Raw genomic sequence first — 18,730 nt, forward strand, 5'->3', positions numbered from 1 at the left:
GTTTTATTTTTTTTATGGGAAAAGGGGGGTGATTCAAACTTTTATTAGGGAAAGGGTTAAATTACCTTTATTAACACTTTTTTTTTACATTTTTTTTGCAGTGTTATAGGTCCCATAGGGACCTATAACACTGCACACACTGATCTCCTATGCTGATCACTGGCGTGTATTAACACGCCTGTGATCAGCATTATCGGCGCTTGACTGCTCCTGCCTGGATCTCAGGCACGGAGCAGTCATTCGGCGATCGGACACCGAGGAGGCAGGTAAGGGCCCTCCCGGTGTCCGATCAGCTGTTCGGGACGCCGCGATTTCACCGCGGCGGTCCCGAACAGCCCGACTGAGCAGCCGGGTCACTTTCAGTTTCACTTTAGAAGCGGCGGTCAGCTTTGACCGCCGCTTCTAAAGGGTTAATACCGCACATCGCCGCGATTAGCGATGTGTGGTATTAGCCGCGGGTCCCGGCCGTTGATGAGCGCCGGGACCGACGCGATATGATGCAGGATCGCGGCGCGATCCCGCTTCATATCGCGGGAGCCGGCGCAAGACGTAAATATACGTCCTGCGTCGTTAAGGGGTTAAGGACCCAGCCATTTTACACCTTAGGACGCGGCCATTTTTTGCACATCTGACCACTGTCACTTTAAACATTAATAACTCTGGAATGCTTTTAGTTATCATTCTGATTCCGAGATTGTTTTTTCGTGACATATTCTACTTTAACTTAGTGGTAAAATTTTTTGGTAACTTGCATCCTTTCTTGGTGAAAAATCCCAAAATTTGATGAAAAATTTGAAAATTTTGCATTTTTCTAACTTTGAAGCTCTCTGCTTGTAATGAAAATGGATATTCCAAATATTATTTTATTTTATTCACATATACAATATGTCTACTTTATAGTTGCATCATAAAATTGACAAGTTTTTACTTTTGGAAGACACCAGAGGGCTTCAAAGTTCAGCAGCAATTTTCAAAATTTTCACAAAATTTCCAAAATTACAATTTTTCAGGGACCAGTTCAGGTTTGAAGTGGATTTGAAGGGTCTTCATCTTAGAAATACCCCACAAATGACCCCATTATAAAAACTGCACCCCCCAAAGTATTCAAAATTACATTCAGTCAGCATTTTAACCCTTTAGGTGTTTCACAGGAATAGCAGCAAAGTGAAGGAGAAAATTCACAATCTTCATTTTTTACACTCGCATGTTCTTGTAGATGTTACGCCGAGCGCTCCGGGTCCCCGCTCCTCCCCGGAGCGCTCGCTACACTTCCCTCACTGCAGCGCCCCGGTCGGTTCCACGGACCCGGGGCGCTGCGTTACCACCTCCGGCCGGGATGCGATTCGCGATGCGGGTAGCGCCCGCTCGCGATGCGCACCCCGGCTCCCGTACCTTACTCGCTCCCCGTCAGTTCTGTCCCGGCGCGCGCGGCCCCGCTCCCTAGGGCGCGCGCGCGCCGGGTCTTTGCGATTTAAAGGGCCACTGCACCGCTGATTGGTGCAGTGGTTCCAATTAGTGTTTACACCTGTGCACTTCCCTATATCACCTCACTTCCCCTTCACTCCCTCGCCGGATCTTGTTGCCCTAGTGCCAGTGAAAGCGTTCCTTGTGTGTTCCTTGCCTGTGATTCCAGACCTTCTGCCGTTGCCCCTGACTACGATCCTTGCTGCCTGCCCCGACCTTCTGCTACGTCCGACCTTGCTTCTGTCTACTCCCTTGTACCGCGCCTATCTTCAGCAGCCAGAGAGGTTGAGCCGTTGCTAGGGGATACGACCTGGTCACTACCGCCGCAGCAAGACCATCCCGCTTTGCGGCGGGCTCTGGTGAAAACCAGTAGTGACTTAGAACCGATCCTCTAGCACGGTCCACGCCAATCCCTCTCTGGCACAGAGGATCCACCACCTGCCAGCCGGCATCGTGACAGTAGATCCGGCCATGGATCCCGCTGAAGTTCCTCTGCCAGTTGTCGCTGACCTCACCACGGTGGTCGCCCAGCAGTCACAACAGATTGCGCAACAAGGCCAACAGCTGTCTCAACTGACTGTTATGCTACAACAGTTACTACCACAGCTCCAGCAATCATCTCCTCCGCCAGCTCCTGTACCTCCTCCGCAGCGAGTGGCCGCTTCTGGAATACGACTATCCTTGCCGGATAAATTTGATGGGGACTCTAAGTTTTGCCGTGGCTTTCTTTCCCAATGTTCATTACACTTGGAGATGATGTCGGACCAGTTCCCCACTGAAAGGTCTAAGGTGGCTTTCGTAGTCAGCCTGCTGTCTGGAAAAGCCCTGGCTTGGGCCACACCGCTCTGGGACCGCAATGACCCCGTCACTGCCTCTGTACACTCCTTCTTCTCGGAAATTCGAAGTGTCTTTGAGGAACCTGCCCGAGCCTCTTCTGCTGAGACTGCCCTGTTGAACCTGGTCCAGGGTAATTCTTCCGTTGGCGAGTATGCCGTACAGTTCCGTACCCTTGCTTCAGAATTATCCTGGAATAATGAGGCACTCTGCGCGACCTTTAAAAAAGGCCTATCCAGCAACATTAAAGATGTTCTGGCCGCACGAGAAATCCCTGCTAACCTACATGAACTCATCCATCTTGCCACTCGCATTGACATGCGTTTTTCCGAACGGCGTCAGGAGCTCCGCCAGGATATGGACTCTGTTCGCACGAGGCGTTTCTTCTCCCCGGCTCCTCTCTCCTCTGGTCCCCTGCAATCTGTTCCTGTGCCTCCCGCCGTGGAGGCTATGCAGGTCGACCGGTCTCGCCTGACACCCCAAGAGAGGACACGACGCCGCATGGAGAATCTCTGCCTGTACTGTGCTAGTACCGAACACTTCCTGAAGGATTGTCCTATCCGTCCTCCCCGCCTGGAAAGACGTCCGCTGACTCCGCACAAAAGTGAGACAGTCCTTGATGTCTACTCTGCTTCTCCACGTCTTACTGTACCTGTGCGGATGTCTGCCTCTGCCTTCTCCTTCTCTGCTGTGGCCTTCTTGGACTCTGGATCTGCAGGAAATTTTATCTTAGCCTCTCTCGTCAACAGGTTCAACATCCCGGTGACCAGTCTCGCCAGACCCCTCTACATCAATTGTGTAAACAATGAAAGATTGGACTGTACTATACGTTTCCGCACGGAGCCCCTTCTAATGTGCATCGGATCTCATCACGAGAGGATTGAACTGTTGGTCCTCCCCAATTGCACTTCTGAAATCCTTCTTGGACTTCCCTGGCTTCAACTCCATTCCCCAATCCTGGATTGGTCCACTGGGGAGATCAAGAGTTGGGGGCCCTCTTGTTCCAAGGACTGCTTAAAACCGGTTCCCAGTAAACCTTGCCGTGTCCCTGTGCTTCCTCATGTAACCGGTCTCCCTAAGGCCTATATGGACTTTGCGGACGTTTTTTGCAAAAAACAAGCTGAGACTCTACCTCCTCACAGGCCTTATGATTGTCCCATTGACCTCCTCCCGGGCACTACTCCACCCCGGGGCAGAATCTATCCTCTGTCCGTCCCAGAGACTCTTGCCATGTCTGAATACGTCCAAGAAAATTTAAAAAAGGGCTTTATCCGTAAATCCTCCTCTCCTGCCGGAGCCGGATTTTTCTTTGTGTCCAAAAAAGATGGCTCTCTACGTCCTTGCATTGACTACCGCGGTCTTAATAAAATCACGGTTAAGAACCGCTACCCCCTACCCCTCATCTCTGAACTCTTTGATCGTCTCCAAGGTGCCCATATTTTTACCAAACTGGACTTAAGAGGTGCTTATAATCTCATCCGCATCAGAGAGGGGGATGAATGGAAAACGGCATTTAACACCAGAGATGGACACTTTGAGTATCTGGTCATGCCCTTTGGTCTATGCAACGCCCCTGCCGTCTTCCAAGACTTTGTTAATGAAATTTTTCGTGATCTCCTATACTCCTGTGTTGTTGTATATCTGGACGATATCCTGATTTTTTCTGCCAATCTTGAAGAACACCGCCAGCATGTCCGTATGGTTCTTCAGAGACTTCGTGATAATCAACTCTATGCCAAAATAGAGAAATGTCTGTTTGAATGCCAATCTCTTCCTTTTCTAGGATACTTGGTCTCTGGCCAGGGACTACAAATGGACCCAGATAAACTCTCTGCCGTCTTAGATTGGCCACGCCCCTCCGGACTCCGTGCCATCCAACGTTTTTTGGGGTTCGCCAATTATTACAGGCAATTTATTCCACATTTTTCTACCATTGTGGCTCCTATTGTGGCTTTAACAAAAAAAAATGCCGATCCCAAGTCTTGGCCTCCTCAAGCGGAAGACGCCTTTAAACGACTCAAGTCTGCCTTTTCTTCGGCTCCCGTGCTCTCCAGACCTGACCCATCTAAACCCTTCCTATTGGAGGTTGATGCCTCCTCAGTGGGAGCTGGAGCTGTCCTTCTACAAAAAAACTCTTCCGGGCATGCTGTTACTTGTGGTTTTTTTTCCAGGACCTTCTCTCCGGCGGAGAGGAACTACTCCATCGGGGATCGAGAGCTTCTAGCCATTAAATTAGCACTTGAGGAATGGAGGCATCTGCTGGAGGGATCAAGATTTCCAGTTATTATTTACACCGATCACAAGAACCTCTCCTACCTCCAGTCTGCCCAACGGCTGAATCCTCGTCAGGCCAGGTGGTCTCTGTTCTTTGCCCGATTTAATTTTGAAATTCACTTTCGGCCTGCTGATAAGAACATTAGGGCCGATGCTCTCTCTCGTTCCTCAGATGCCTCTGAAATTGAACTCTCTCCTCAACACATCATTCCTCCTGACTGCCTGATTTCCACTTCTCCAGCCTCCATCAGGCAAACTCCTCCAGGAAAGACCTTTGTTTCTCCACGCCAACGCCTTGGGATCCTCAAATGGGGTCACTCCTCCCATCTCGCAGGTCATGCGGGCATCAAGAAATCTGTGCAACTCATCTCTCGCTTCTATTGGTGGCCGACTCTAGAGACTGATGTGGTGGACTTTGTGCGAGCCTGCACTATCTGTGCCCGGGATAAGACTCCTCGCCAGAAGCCCGCTGGTTTTCTTCATCCTCTACCTGTCCCCGAACAACCTTGGTCTCTGATTGGTATGGATTTTATTACTGACTTACCCCCATCCCATGGCAACACTGTTATTTGGGTGGTCGTTGATCGATTCTCCAAAATGGCACATTTCATCCCTCTTCCTGGTCTTCCTTCAGCGCCTCAGTTGGCTAAACAATTTTTTGTACACATTTTTCGTCTTCACGGGTTGCCTACACAGATCGTCTCGGATAGAGGCGTCCAATTTGTGTCTAAATTCTGGAGGGCTCTCTGTAAACAACTCAAGATTAAATTAAATTTTTCTTCTGCATACCATCCTCAATCCAATGGACAAGTAGAGAGAATTAACCAGATCTTGGGTGACTATTTACGACATTTTGTTTCCTCCCGCCAGGATGACTGGGCAGATCTTCTACCTTGGGCCGAATTCTCGTATAATTTCAGAATCTCTGAATCTTCCTCCAAATCTCCGTTTTTCGTGGTGTACGGCCGTCACCCTCTTCCCCCCCTCCCTACCCCCTTGCCCTCTGGTCTGCCCGCTGTGGATGAAATTTCTCGTGATCTTTCCACCATATGGAAAGAGACCCAAAATTCTCTCTTACAGGCTTCTTCTCGCATGAAGAGATTCGCAGATAAGAAAAGAAGAGCTCCTCCCATTTTTTCCCCTGGAGACAAGGTATGGCTCTCCGCTAAATATGTCCGTTTCCGTGTCCCGAGCTATAAGTTGGGACCACGCTATCTTGGTCCTTTTAAAGTTTTGTGTCAAATTAATCCTGTCTCTTACAAACTTCTTCTTCCTCCTTCTCTTCGTATCCCTAATGCCTTTCACGTCTCTCTTCTTAAACCTCTCATCCTCAACCGTTTTTCTCCTAAATCTGTTCCTCCCACTCCTGTTTCCGGCTCCTCGGACATCTTCTCTGTCAAAGAGATTTTGGCCTCTAAAAAGGTCAGGGGAAGAACTTTTTTTTTAGTGGATTGGGAGGGTTGTGGTCCAGAAGAGAGGTCCTGGGAACCTGAGGACAATATCCTGGACAAAAGTCTGATCCTCAGGTTCTCAGGCCCCAAGAAGAGGGGGAGACCCAAGGGGGGGGGTACTGTTACGCCGAGCGCTCCGGGTCCCCGCTCCTCCCCGGAGCGCTCGCTACACTTCCCTCACTGCAGCGCCCCGGTCGGTTCCACGGACCCGGGGCGCTGCGTTACCACCTCCGGCCGGGATGCGATTCGCGATGCGGGTAGCGCCCGCTCGCGATGCGCACCCCGGCTCCCGTACCTTACTCGCTCCCCGTCAGTTCTGTCCCGGCGCGCGCGGCCCCGCTCCCTAGGGCGCGCGCGCGCCGGGTCTTTGCGATTTAAAGGGCCACTGCACCGCTGATTGGTGCAGTGGTTCCAATTAGTGTTTACACCTGTGCACTTCCCTATATCACCTCACTTCCCCTTCACTCCCTCGCCGGATCTTGTTGCCCTAGTGCCAGTGAAAGCGTTCCTTGTGTGTTCCTTGCCTGTGATTCCAGACCTTCTGCCGTTGCCCCTGACTACGATCCTTGCTGCCTGCCCCGACCTTCTGCTACGTCCGACCTTGCTTCTGTCTACTCCCTTGTACCGCGCCTATCTTCAGCAGCCAGAGAGGTTGAGCCGTTGCTAGGGGATACGACCTGGTCACTACCGCCGCAGCAAGACCATCCCGCTTTGCGGCGGGCTCTGGTGAAAACCAGTAGTGACTTAGAACCGATCCTCTAGCACGGTCCACGCCAATCCCTCTCTGGCACAGAGGATCCACCACCTGCCAGCCGGCATCGTGACAGTAGACCCAATTTTTGAATTTTTACAAGGGGTAGAAGGAGAAAATGTATACTTATATTTGTAGCCCAATTTCTCTTGAGTAAGCACATACCTCATATGTCTATGTAAAGTGTTCGGCGGGCGCAGTAGAGGGCTCAGAAGCGAAGGAGCGACAAGGGGATTTTGGAGCGTACGTTTTTCTGAAATGGTTTTTGGGGGGCATGTTGCATTTAGGAAGCCCCTATGGTGCCAGAACAGGAAAAAAAAAACACATGCCATACCATTTTGGAAACTATACCCCTTGAGGAACGTAACAAGGAATAAAGTGAGCCTTAATACCCCACAGGTGTTTCACGACTTTTGCATATGTAAAAAAAGATTTAAAAAATTTCAATAAAATGTGTGTTTCCCCCCAAATTTCACATTTTTGCAAGGGTTAATAGCAGAAAATACCCCCCAAAATTTGTAACCCCATCTCTTCTGAGTATGGAGGTACCCCATAAGTGGACATGAAGTGCACTATGGGCAAACTACAATGCTCAGAAGAGAAGGAGTCATATTTGGCTTTTTGAGAGCAAATTTTGCTCGGGTGCATGTCGCATTTAGGAAGCCCCTATGGTGCCAGGACAGCAAAAAATACCCACATGCCATACCATTTTGGAAACTAGACCCGTTGAGGAACGTAACAAGGAATAAAGTGAGCCTTAATACCCCACAGGGGTTTCACGACTTTTGCATACATAAAATAAAATATATTTTTTTCACTAAAATGTGTGTTTCCCCCCCAAATTTCACATTTTTGCAAGGGTTAATAGCAGAAAATACCCCCCAAAATGTGTAACCCCATCTCTTCCGAGTATGGAGGTACCCCATAAGTTGACCTGAAGCACACTACGGGCGAACTACAATGCTCAGAAAAGAAGGAGTCATATTTGGCTTTTTGAGAGCAAATTTTGCTCGGGGGGCATGTCGCATTTAGGAAGCCCCAATGGTGCCAGAACAGCAAAATAACCCCCACATGGCATACCATTTTGGAAACTAGACCCCTTGAGGAACATAACAAGGGGTACAGTGAGCATTTACCCCCCCACTGGTGTCTGTCAGATCTTTGGAACAGTGGGCTGTACAAAATTTTTAATTTGCGCAGCCCACTGTTCCAAAGATCTGTCAGACACCAGTGGGGTGTAAATTCTCACCGCACCCCTCATTACATTCTGTGAGGGGTGTAGTTTCCGAAATGGGGTCACATGTGTTTTTTTTTTTTTTGCGTTTGTCAAAACCGCTGTAACAATCAGCCACCCCTGTGCAAATCACCTCAAATGTACATGGTGCACTCTCCCTTCTGGGCCTTGTTGTGCGCCCCCAGAGCACTTTGCGCCCACATATGAGCTATCTCCGTAGTCGGGAGAAATTGCGTTACAAATTTTGGGGGGCTTTTTTCCCTTTTACCTCTTGTCAAAATGAAAAGTATAGGGCAACACCAGATGTTAGTGTAAAAAATTTATTTTTTTATACTAACATGCTGGTGTAGACCCCAACTTCACCTTTTCATAAGGGGTGAAAGGAGAAAAAGCCCCCCAAAATTTGTAAGGCAATTTCTCCCGAGTACGGCGATACCCCATATGTGGCCCTAAACTGTTGCCTTGAAATACGACAGGGCTCCGAAGTGAGAGCGCCATGCGCATTTGAGGCCTGAATTATTGATTTGCATAGGGGTGGACATAGGTGTATTCTACGCCAGTGATTCCCAAACAGGGTGCCTCCAGCTGTTGCAAAACTCCCAGCATGCTTGGACAGTCAACGGCTGTCCGGCAATACTGGGAGTTGTTGTTTTGCAACAGCTGGAGGCTCCATTTTGAAAACAGTGGCGTACCAGACATTTTTCATTTTTATTGGGGAGGGGAGGGGGGCTGTGTAGGGGTATGTGTATATGTAGTGTTTTTTACTTTTATTTACTTTATTTTATTTTGTGTTAGTGTAGTGTAGTGTTTTTAGGGTACAGTCACACGGGCGGGGGATTACAGCGAGTTTCCTGCTGCGAGTTTGAGCTGCCGCGCAAAATTTGCTGCATTGCAAACTTGTAGCCTGATACTCACTGTAAGCCCCCTGCCCATGTGAATGTACCCTGTACATTCACAAGGGGGGGACCTCCAGCTGTTGCAAAACTACAACTCCCAGCATGCACAGTCTATCAGTGCATGCTGGTAGTTATAGTTTTGCAACAGCTGGAGGCACACGGGTTAGGAAACACTGAGTTAGGAAACAGACAATGTTTCCCAACCAGTGTGCCTCCTGTTGTTGCAAAACCACAACTCCCAAACATTCTCAGGCATGCTGGGAGTAGTAGTTCAGCAACATCTTTAGAGCCAGATGTTGCCGAACTACAACTCCCAGCATGCTTGGAGTTGTAGTTTGCAACATCTGGAGGACTACAGTTTGCAGACCACTAATACAATGGTTCCCAATCTGTGCCCTTCCAGATGTTGCAAAACTACAACTCCCAGTATGCCAAAACTGTCCAGGCATGCTGGGAGTTGCAGTTCTGCAACATCTGAAGGGCCAGATGTTACAGAACTACAACTCCCAGCATGCCTGGACAGTAAGGGCATGCTGAGAATGTGTAGTTTTGCAACATCTGGAAGGGCACAGTGGTCTCCAAACTGTGGACCTCCAGATGTTGCAAAACTGCAACTCCCAGCATGCCCAGATGCCAAGGGCTGTCTGGGCATGCTGGGAGTTGTAGTATACAGGGTCCCAATACAGCAATGCATGTCGCTTTACGGCGACATGCATTGCTGTAAAGGGCCCGACCGCGGCTGAAGATCTACTGACCTGTCGCCGCCGCCGCCGCCGTCTTCATCGCCGGGATCCGGGTCTTCAGGGACGAGGTAAGTACCGGGGCCGGTCCCCAGCACTCCCCCGTCCCCCACCGTGTCCTCCGGTCTTCCTCCCGGAATTCCAGGGGCCGGGCAGAACGGAAGGAAGTAACCGCCCCCCCCCCCCCCCTGCGATTGGTCGGTTAACTAACCGAAGAATCGCAGGGGATCGGAGGAGGTGGCAGGCTTGCCACCTCGCTCCTATGCTTTAGCACGGTCCTGGCTGTCTTTGACAGCCGGGATCATGCGAAATTACCGGGCGGTCGGGTCCCAGAGACCCGATCAGCCCGGTATCGCCGCAGATCGCAAGGGTGATTTCCCTTGCGATTTGTGGAGATCGCCGACATGGGGGGCCTACATGGCCCCCCTCGGCGTTTGCCCTGGATCCCTGCTGAAGGATTTCAGCAGGGATCCGCTTCCGATCTCCGCCGGGTGAGCGGCGGAGACCAGGAAAAGACATGATGTATGCATACGTCATGGGTCCTTAAGACCCAGGGTGTGATGACGTATGCATACGTCATGGGTCCTTAAGAGGTTAAAGGGGTACTGGTGCCAGCAAGTTATATAGATTTGTAAATTACTTCTATTTAAAAATCTTAATCCTTCCAGTACTTATCAGCTGAAATATATGCTCCAGAGGAAGTTGTGTAGTTCTTTCTAGTCTGACCACAATGCTCTCTGCTGACACCTCTGTCCGTGTCAGGAACTGTCCAGAGCAGGAGCAAATCCCCATAGCAAACCTCTCCTGCTCTGGACAGTTCCTGACATGGACAGAGGTGTCAGCAGAAAGCACTGTGGTCAGACTGGAAAGAACTACACAACCTCCTCCGGAACATACAGCAGCTGATGAGTACTGGAAGGTTTAAGATTTTTTAAATAAAAGTAATTTACAAATCTGTTTAACTTTCTGGCACCAGTTTATTTAAAAATATTTTTCCCCTCTGGAGTACCCTTTTAAGGGGTTAACAGAATGTTTAATTAGTTGGGGGAATGTATCCCTGGAGGTACACATAGCGAGAATTTATTATTTGCACTTTTTTAACTTCACTTTTCTAGCTTGCGCTTTTTCTCTTATGCCAAAAGCAAATGCACCAAATTTATCATATTGTCACATGCTTAGTGAGAATGTGCAAAACTGTTGTGACATTTATAAAAGTTCAAAAATAAATGTCTAAAGCCCCAACATTTGTCAGAAAGCAGAAAGGGAAAGCAAAAAATGGTGCAATGATAATTTCCCCCTACATGCTTTGTGTGGCTTTTTTATTTTTAAATTATTTATTGATTTTACTAGTACTCCAATACACATCTATGGTAGACAGGGGCCAGCAGCAGTAAGGGTATACAAAATCACAAAACTAGTGCAGTTTACACCCACAGACAAGGAAGTGCCAAGATCGTATATTTATTTATTCAAAAATCTTATAAATGTAATTTGCGCAAATAATAAATACAGCTCCACTGCAAAAAGTGAGGTACGGTGCACCAGACAGTAGACAACTTTGAAAGATGTTCTACTGAAAATAGTGGAAAAAAGTTGCGCAAAAAATGCAATTGCGCAAAATTTGCAGGGATATTTAGAACATTTAAGTGGTGTAAAGACAATGATAAATGTCCCCCAATGAGTGTAAGGGAAGCCTAATATATTGTGTAAGGGAAGCCTAAAACTTGTGGCTCCAGAAAAAATAGGCTAGAGCTACACGGCGACTTTGGTAACACACACAAGATGGTGTGCGCTTGATTTTGCATAACGTTACTGACTGGTGTTGCAGTCAACATAGCGCAACTGCCATGCAGCAGTCACAAAACTAGTTGAAGGTCAAAAGTCGTACGTGACACTGCGGAATCTCCGGGCAATGTGTTCTGCGAGTATTTCCGCCTGAAGAATGAGCAATACCATTCTTCAGGCGGAAATTTTCAAGCGGATTTTCCGCTCACAAATTCCGCTTCACAAATTCCGAAGTGTGAATTTGTGAACGGGAAACCCATTCACTATACAGTAGTAAGCGGAATTTCTGCCTGGAATTGCAGGCGGAAATTCCGTAGTCTGAACCTAGCCAACCGTGCATGCACACCACGTTTTTGCTATACAGTTCCCGTATACGGTTTCAAGTTAGAAACCGCATGGAACTGTATAGAAAACTGTATGCATTGACTTATCATTGTAAACAGTATGTCAAACGCATCATCTGGTGTCCGTTTTGAGTCTTATACGGTTTTGTCCGGTTTTTTACCCATACCCAAACCTGTAGTCTACCATGTTTTTTGGTCCTGTATATGTTTTTTTGTTTAACATGGGAGTCAATGGGAACTGTACAGAACTGTATGTGTGTACGGTTCCATCCGGTTTTCACCATACCTTTTTTGACTTTGCACAGTTTTTATTCTTGGAATTTCAATCAAACAAGTGAAACTTTATTCAAAATGGAGTGAAAAGTTAAAAAAGTATAAGTTTTTTCTTAAAAAACGGAAGCAACCGGACATCATTTTCAAACTGTATACGGTTTTCAATTTAAAAATTAAAAATTTTGATACAGTTTAGTCAGGTTTTGAGGAATCCGGTTTTTCATCAAACACCTGATATGGGAACTGTACCTGTGTGCATGCACCCTAAGAGATACACAGAGGAACTATGAAATAGTGAAATTGAACATCTGCAAAATGACGCAATTGTATCGTGGCTGATTTTAAAGGGGTTCTCCACTGCCCTGCCTTCCGGAGCTCTGCTCGCAGCGTCCGGAAGTTTATTACTCCGAACGCTGTGTGCGGGCTTCCGTGTTTGAGGTCGCCCCCTCGTGACGTCATGCCCGCCCCCTCAACGAAAGTCTATGGGAAGGGGGCGCGACCGCCCCCTTCCCATAAACTTTCATTGAGGGGGTGGGCGTGACGTCACAAGGGGGTGGGCGTAACATCACGAGGGGGCAGGCGTGACGTCACGAGGGGGCGACCTCGAACACGGAAGCCCGCACACAGCGTTCGGAGTAATAGACTTCCGGACACTGCAAGCAAAGCTCCGGAAGGCAGGGGAGAACCCCTTTAATAGCTCAGATTGCTGGAGAAGTATTGTAGATGTACATCCAGCTGTGGAAGATACTAGCAAATCTTGCTGATTATGAAGAGTATATAGGAGTGTGTTTTCCAAATGGTGTGTCTCCAGCTGTTGCAAAACTACAACTCCCAGCATGCCCGGACAGCCAACGGCTGTCCGGGCATGCTGGGTGTTGTAGTTTTGCAACAGCTGGAGACACACTGTTATATGGGTTTTGTAGTTTGGCAACAGCTGGAGACACACTGTTATATGGGTTTTGTAGTTTGGCAACAGCTGGAGACACACTATTATATGGGTTTTGTAGTTTGGCAACAGCTGGAGACACACTGTTATATGGGTTTTGTAGTTTGGCAACAGCTGGAGACACACTATTATATGGGCTTTGTAGATTGGCAACAGCTGGAGACACACTGCTATAGATGCTGTGCTCCCTCCCAGCAGCCTGCAATGCCTCCTCTGGCCTCTGTGTGGCCTGCATCACATGTTGAGTCACCTCTATTCTTCCTTCCCTGATTCCAGGAGGCAGCCGTCTAATTAACTGCATAGCCCTGCCTTTCTGTGCACAGTATTGTAATGAGGTAGGAGGGATGGCCAGCTCTGCTCCAGCACAGGCACCCAGGCTTAGTTCCCACTGCTTGCTGTTGGACAGCTCGGAGTTTCCTATGTAGCACAATACAGACTCTACAAAGGTTCCAGCTGCAGAAGTCACTTGGAATATGTCTAGAACCAAAATCCAGGCACGCAGGCCAGTGCGATAGGTTCTGACCACTATCCAGCATCATGGGGAACCAGCCTGCAAAACCTGAGGAGCAGGAGCAAGGTTTGTATGGGATCATTTGTTATACAGCATCAGCAAATTGTCGATGAAAGTTGTGACCTTGTGTGCAAACGTATGTGTGCGTCTCCCAATGTCCTGAGAGCATTAGTGTGTATGCACAATGAGAATACACAGGAAGCCGGTATATCTCTGCATGCTGCCTGGGTGCCTGTCACTGATTATCCCTCTGCAGCTGGCAAGTTTTAACCCTGCCCTCCTGGCGTCAGGCTGCTCAGCTGGAGAATGGGCGCACATATTTCTCCAGGCCAATTACAGCTTTAACCGGACACAAAAGGATCCGCATAATGTAGATTAATGGCAATTTGCATAAATGCTTAATGAATAATGAGGCTGGTCCGCTCAGGTATCTCCCCCCAGGGCCTGGCGTTCAATTATACAGAGGATACTTACCTTGCTGGCGGCACCTGTTATATGAAATAGACTGTAAGGGCCTTCAGTACTTCAGTCAGGTGCAAGGGCGGTTTTGGGATTTGAAGATTTATTGGTGTTTATCTATATGGTTTCTAATGAACGTATATTAGGTGCAATGTATTACATCCCTGCAAAACCGGCCTTATTTGTAATTGCTTGTGAGCCGTGCATTTATAAGTTCACATCGAAGTGCGTATTGGGCTCATTTACATTGGTTGTTTGTAAAATTGTGTATTAGGTTTAGTTCACGTTTGTTTGTAGAATTGTGTATTAGGCTCAGTTTACATTAGTTGTTAGTAGAAGTGTGTGTTGGGCTCAATTCACATTGGCTGTTTGTAAAAGGGCCTATTAGGTTCCGTTCATATTTTGTAGAATTGAGTATTAGGCTCCATTTACATTGGTTGTTTATATAATTGCACAATATGCTCAATACTCATTGGTTGTTTGTAGAAGTGCGTATAAGGCTCAGTACTCCTTGGTTGGTTCACACTATGGAATCTCTGGGCAGAATTTCTGCCGGAGATCGTGACAGCGGCACTAGGACCGCACGGACTGCATTGCCATCCCCATAGATGGCAATGCATTTCTGGGTGGATCTTTTGGGAGATCTGCTCAGAAATGCATTGACATCTATGGGGACGGCAATGCAGTCCGCGTGGTCCTAGTGCCGCTAGCTTGATCTCCGGCAGAAATTCTGCCCAGAGATTCCACAGTGTAAACCCAGCCTCAGCCTCAGTTCACATTGGTTGTAGAATTGTGTATTGGGCCAAGTTCACATTGTTTGTAAATAAACCAATCAGTCTCTCATTGTTTGTTTTAAGAACAGGTTAAAAAACACAAAATGTTTGGCTTTTCAAACTTTAAAGTCATTGCTATCAAGATGCAAAATATAACAATGTTTTTGTTCTGTAAACAAGATCAATTTTGGTTTAAACTTTTTGATATTCAATTATAACATTGTTTTGACAGAAAGGTTCAGAATGTAAATACCGTATATACTAGAGTATAAGCCGACCCGAGTATAAGCCGAGACCCCTAATTTCAACCCAAAATCCCAGGAAAAGTTATTGACTCGAGTATAAGCCTAGGGTGGGAAATACATCATCTCCCCCCCCTGTCATCATCCAGACCCGTCATTAACATCCTCATCATCATCACCGCCTGTCATCATCCAGACCCTCATCATCCCCTTGTCATCATCCCCTTGTCATCATCCCCACCCCCCTTCATCATCCCACACCCCCCCTTCATCATCCTCTTGTCATCATCCGCCCTCAGTGGTCTTCAACCTGCGGACCTCCAGAGGTTTCAAAACTACAACTCCCAGCAAGCCCGGGCAGCCATCGGCTGTCCGGGCTTGCTGGGAGTTGTAGTTTTGAAACCTCCGGAGGTCCGCAGGTTGAAGACCACTGCGGCCTTCGACATCATCCAGCCCCCTCTCACCCCCTTTAGTTCTGTACAGTACTCGCCTCCGCTCGGCGCTGGTCCGGTGCTGCAGGGCTGTCCGGTGAGGAGGTGGTCCGGTGGGATAGTGGTTCCGGGCTGCTATCTTCACTGGGGGCGCCTCTTCTCCGCGCTTCGGGCCCAGAATAGAGGCGTTGCCTGGACGATGACGCAGAAGTACGTTGGCAATGAACGTACCTCTGCGTCGTTGTCAAGGCAACGTGACTATTCTGGGGCCGGGCCCGAAGCGCTTAGAAGAGGCCTCCCCGGTGAAGATAGCAGCCCGGAACCACTATCCCACCGGACCACCTCCTCACCGGACAGTCCTGCAGCACTGGACCAGTGCCGAGCGGAGGCGAGTACTGTACAGAACTAAAGGGGGTGAGAGGGGGCTGGATGATGTCGAAGGCCGCAGTGGTCTTCAACCTGCGGACCTCTGGAAGTTTCAAAACTACAACTCCCAGCAAGCTCGGACAGCCGATGGCTGCCCGGGCTTGCTGGGAGTTGTAGTTTTGAAACCTCTGGAGGTCCGCAGGTTGAAGACCACTGCGGGTGGAGAGTTCACTCGAGTATAAGCTGAGGGGGGTGTTTTCAGCACGAAAAATCGTGCTGAAAAACTCGGCTTATACTCGAGTATATACGGTACAAGGAGGAAATTGGAGAAAGTGATGAAATCTACCGCCATATACCTCCAGCTATCATTACAGTATTACCAGGAGTTGATGAATTGCTTTACATAGAGCTGCTGGTCGGTGTGTGACACACTGCTGGGTATAGGAATGTGGGAATCTCTGACATGTAGCAGATACTGAATATTGATCTGTCATTTATTGGTTTAGCCTTACAGCATGTCACCAGACAAAAGCACAAGACGCTGCAGAAATGTTGTACTGACAGCAAAGCAGATGTGACATATGATGCAGATCTCTGCAGTCTTGGGCTCTGTCAGCCTGTACTGCATCTCTTTATGATTTCTGTCTCTAACATAGAAACCTTTGGTTATGCTATATACTGTAGGGGCACAAGGGATGACTGGCAAAAGCAGAGCAGGCACGCAGTGAGAGTAACGCTCTGTTATCCGTGGTCTTGGATTTGGTATTAGAAGGCATTGGTGACCATGGTTGCCATACTCCGCTCTTTGGTGTACAGCAGAGGTCACCATACTGTGGCCCTCTAGCTGTTGGAAACTACTACTCCCTGCATGCCCAGATAGCCGACTGCTGTACGAGCATACTAGGAGTTGTAGTTTTGCGACATCTGTAGAGCCACAGTTTGGTGACCCCTGCTGTATACCATGGTTGCCATTAGAGATGAGCGAACTTACAGTAAATTTGATTTGTCACGAACTTCTCGGCTCGGCAGTTGATAACTTTTCCTGCATAAATTAGTTCAGCCTTCAGGTGCTCCGGTGGGCTGGAAAAGGTGGATACATTCCTAGGAAAGAGTCTCCTTGGACTGTATCCACCTTTTCCAGCCCACGGGAGCACCTGAAAGCTGAACTAATTTATGCAGGATAAGACATCAACTGCCGAGCCGAGAAGTTCGTGACGAATCAAATTACTGTAAGTTCGCTCATCTCTAGTTGCCATACTTTGGTCTACAGCTGGGGTCCCCAAACTGTCCTTCCAGCTATTGCAAAATTACAACTCCCAGCATGGTTGGTTTTGCATGCTGGGAGTTGTAGTTTTACAACATCTGAAGGGCCACTGTTTTGAGACTACAGCATAGTCCTGAACACCAGCATAGTTTTTAGGACTTTTAAATCTGTAGACTGCTGGTGTATACAGTGCAGTTTCTTGCATGCAGTTTCCCATCTGGATCGATATATATATATATATATATATGTACAAGGCAATATCTGTTAAAGAAGTTCACTGTACAAAATGTTGTAGTTCCATACATTTTAGAAGGACAGCCAACTGATAACAGAGCCATTGTTTAGGCTCAGTTCACACTGTGCACAGTACTCCAGCTTTTAGCTAAATAAAAGTATCATTGTGTCTTTTGTTTTTGGATGCACTATTCAGGGACGTGCATGGACATTTACTTTCTCAAGTATAAAAAAAAAAAAGGGGCACTTCTCGTAATTAAAAAATGTCTGTAAAGGCTCATACACATGGGCAGATTTGATAGTGAACTCACTATCACGGGATCTTAATTGAAGGGGCAACTGCAGAAAAAAGGGCAGGTGCTCAAGACCCCTTTTGAGCCTAAGTGTGCAAGTCCCTGACACTATTGATGGTCCATAGTTTGTTTCCATTTTAAGGGAACATGTTTGAAGCTTTACAAGGAGGTAGCCTCTGCAATGTAGATATTCTGGGAAGTGCAAAATGGACTTGAGGGAAGACAATGGGATGGGGGAAGAAGGCCATCCTGTTGCTGATGGTTAGGAGGGAGGTGATGTCAAGAAGCACCTGAAAGGGTCCTAGTTATTTGTTATCTTTTCTATGCAGTCCTGTTTGTACACGGCTGGATCTATTCCTAATTCTCAATTCAAAAAAGAGAAAAGAACGGAGCACACACCTGTAGGACTTGCTGTGTAGATTTATTATCGGAGAGACTCGATAAACTTCAACATTCTGACACCCTGTGAACCAAGCAGAGCTGGAACGGCAGGAGCTTCACACCTGGATGACAATGCTGTTTCACGCTCAGAGGCGTTTCCTCAGGTCCCTGGTGACCTATTCCTAATTCTGTTTTTAAAAAGACTTGCATGGAAAACTATAAACTGGGCCTAATATGTTTGATAATTTCAACATTAAGATGTGACTCTACATCTTAATATTAAAACACTGTAGAGCCAGTCTGGCACCGCATACCTGACCTGATGTCCAACTAGCTGGAAGGTCCAACTCGCCTATGGATCCTATCCGGGGGTGCTATTCGAAATACAATCAGTCTCTGGAAATTTAGCGTAGTGTAGAAGTTGAATAGAATGCACTCACCCGTATGAGTAGCTTGCTTGAAGAACTTTATTATTTAATAGCAGTAAAAGTACAGTGGGTAGAATCAGTGGAGCAACCTCTCGGCAACAGTCTGTTTCCTGCGCCCAAGTGCACTTCCTCGGGCCGCCGGCGGCCCGAGGAAGTGCACTTGGGCGCAGGAAACAGACTGTTGCCAAGAGGTTGCTCAACTGATTCTACCTGCTGTACTTTTACTGCGGCCCGAGGAAGTGCACTTGGGCGCAGGAAACAGACTGTTGCCGCGAGGTTGCTCCACTGATTCTACCCGCTGTAGTTATACTGCTTTTTAAAGAATAAAGTTATTCAAGCAAGCTATTCATACAGGG

General features: G+C 47.8%; 1 protein-coding gene across 8 annotated transcripts in view; it reads left to right on the forward strand.

Moving 5' to 3' along the window:
- The window catches only part of SPECC1 (sperm antigen with calponin homology and coiled-coil domains 1), a 417,974-nt gene that overhangs the window by 162,422 nt on the left and 236,822 nt on the right, over nucleotides 1-18,730 (forward strand). The window contains exon 1 of one of the 8 annotated variants that reach the window (XM_056559147.1): nucleotides 13,287-13,569. The exons of the other annotated variants lie outside the window; for them this stretch is intronic. Within the exon in view, the coding sequence (XP_056415122.1) occupies nucleotides 13,530-13,569 (40 nt within the window). The 5' untranslated portion in view covers nucleotides 13,287-13,529. Of the gene's footprint in view, nucleotides 1-13,286; nucleotides 13,570-18,730 lie in introns of those variants that run through there. 8 annotated transcript variants of the gene reach the window in all.

Source organism: Hyla sarda, chromosome 2 (assembly GCF_029499605.1).
Source record: "Hyla sarda isolate aHylSar1 chromosome 2, aHylSar1.hap1, whole genome shotgun sequence".
Lineage (NCBI taxonomy): Eukaryota > Metazoa > Chordata > Amphibia > Anura > Hylidae > Hyla > Hyla sarda.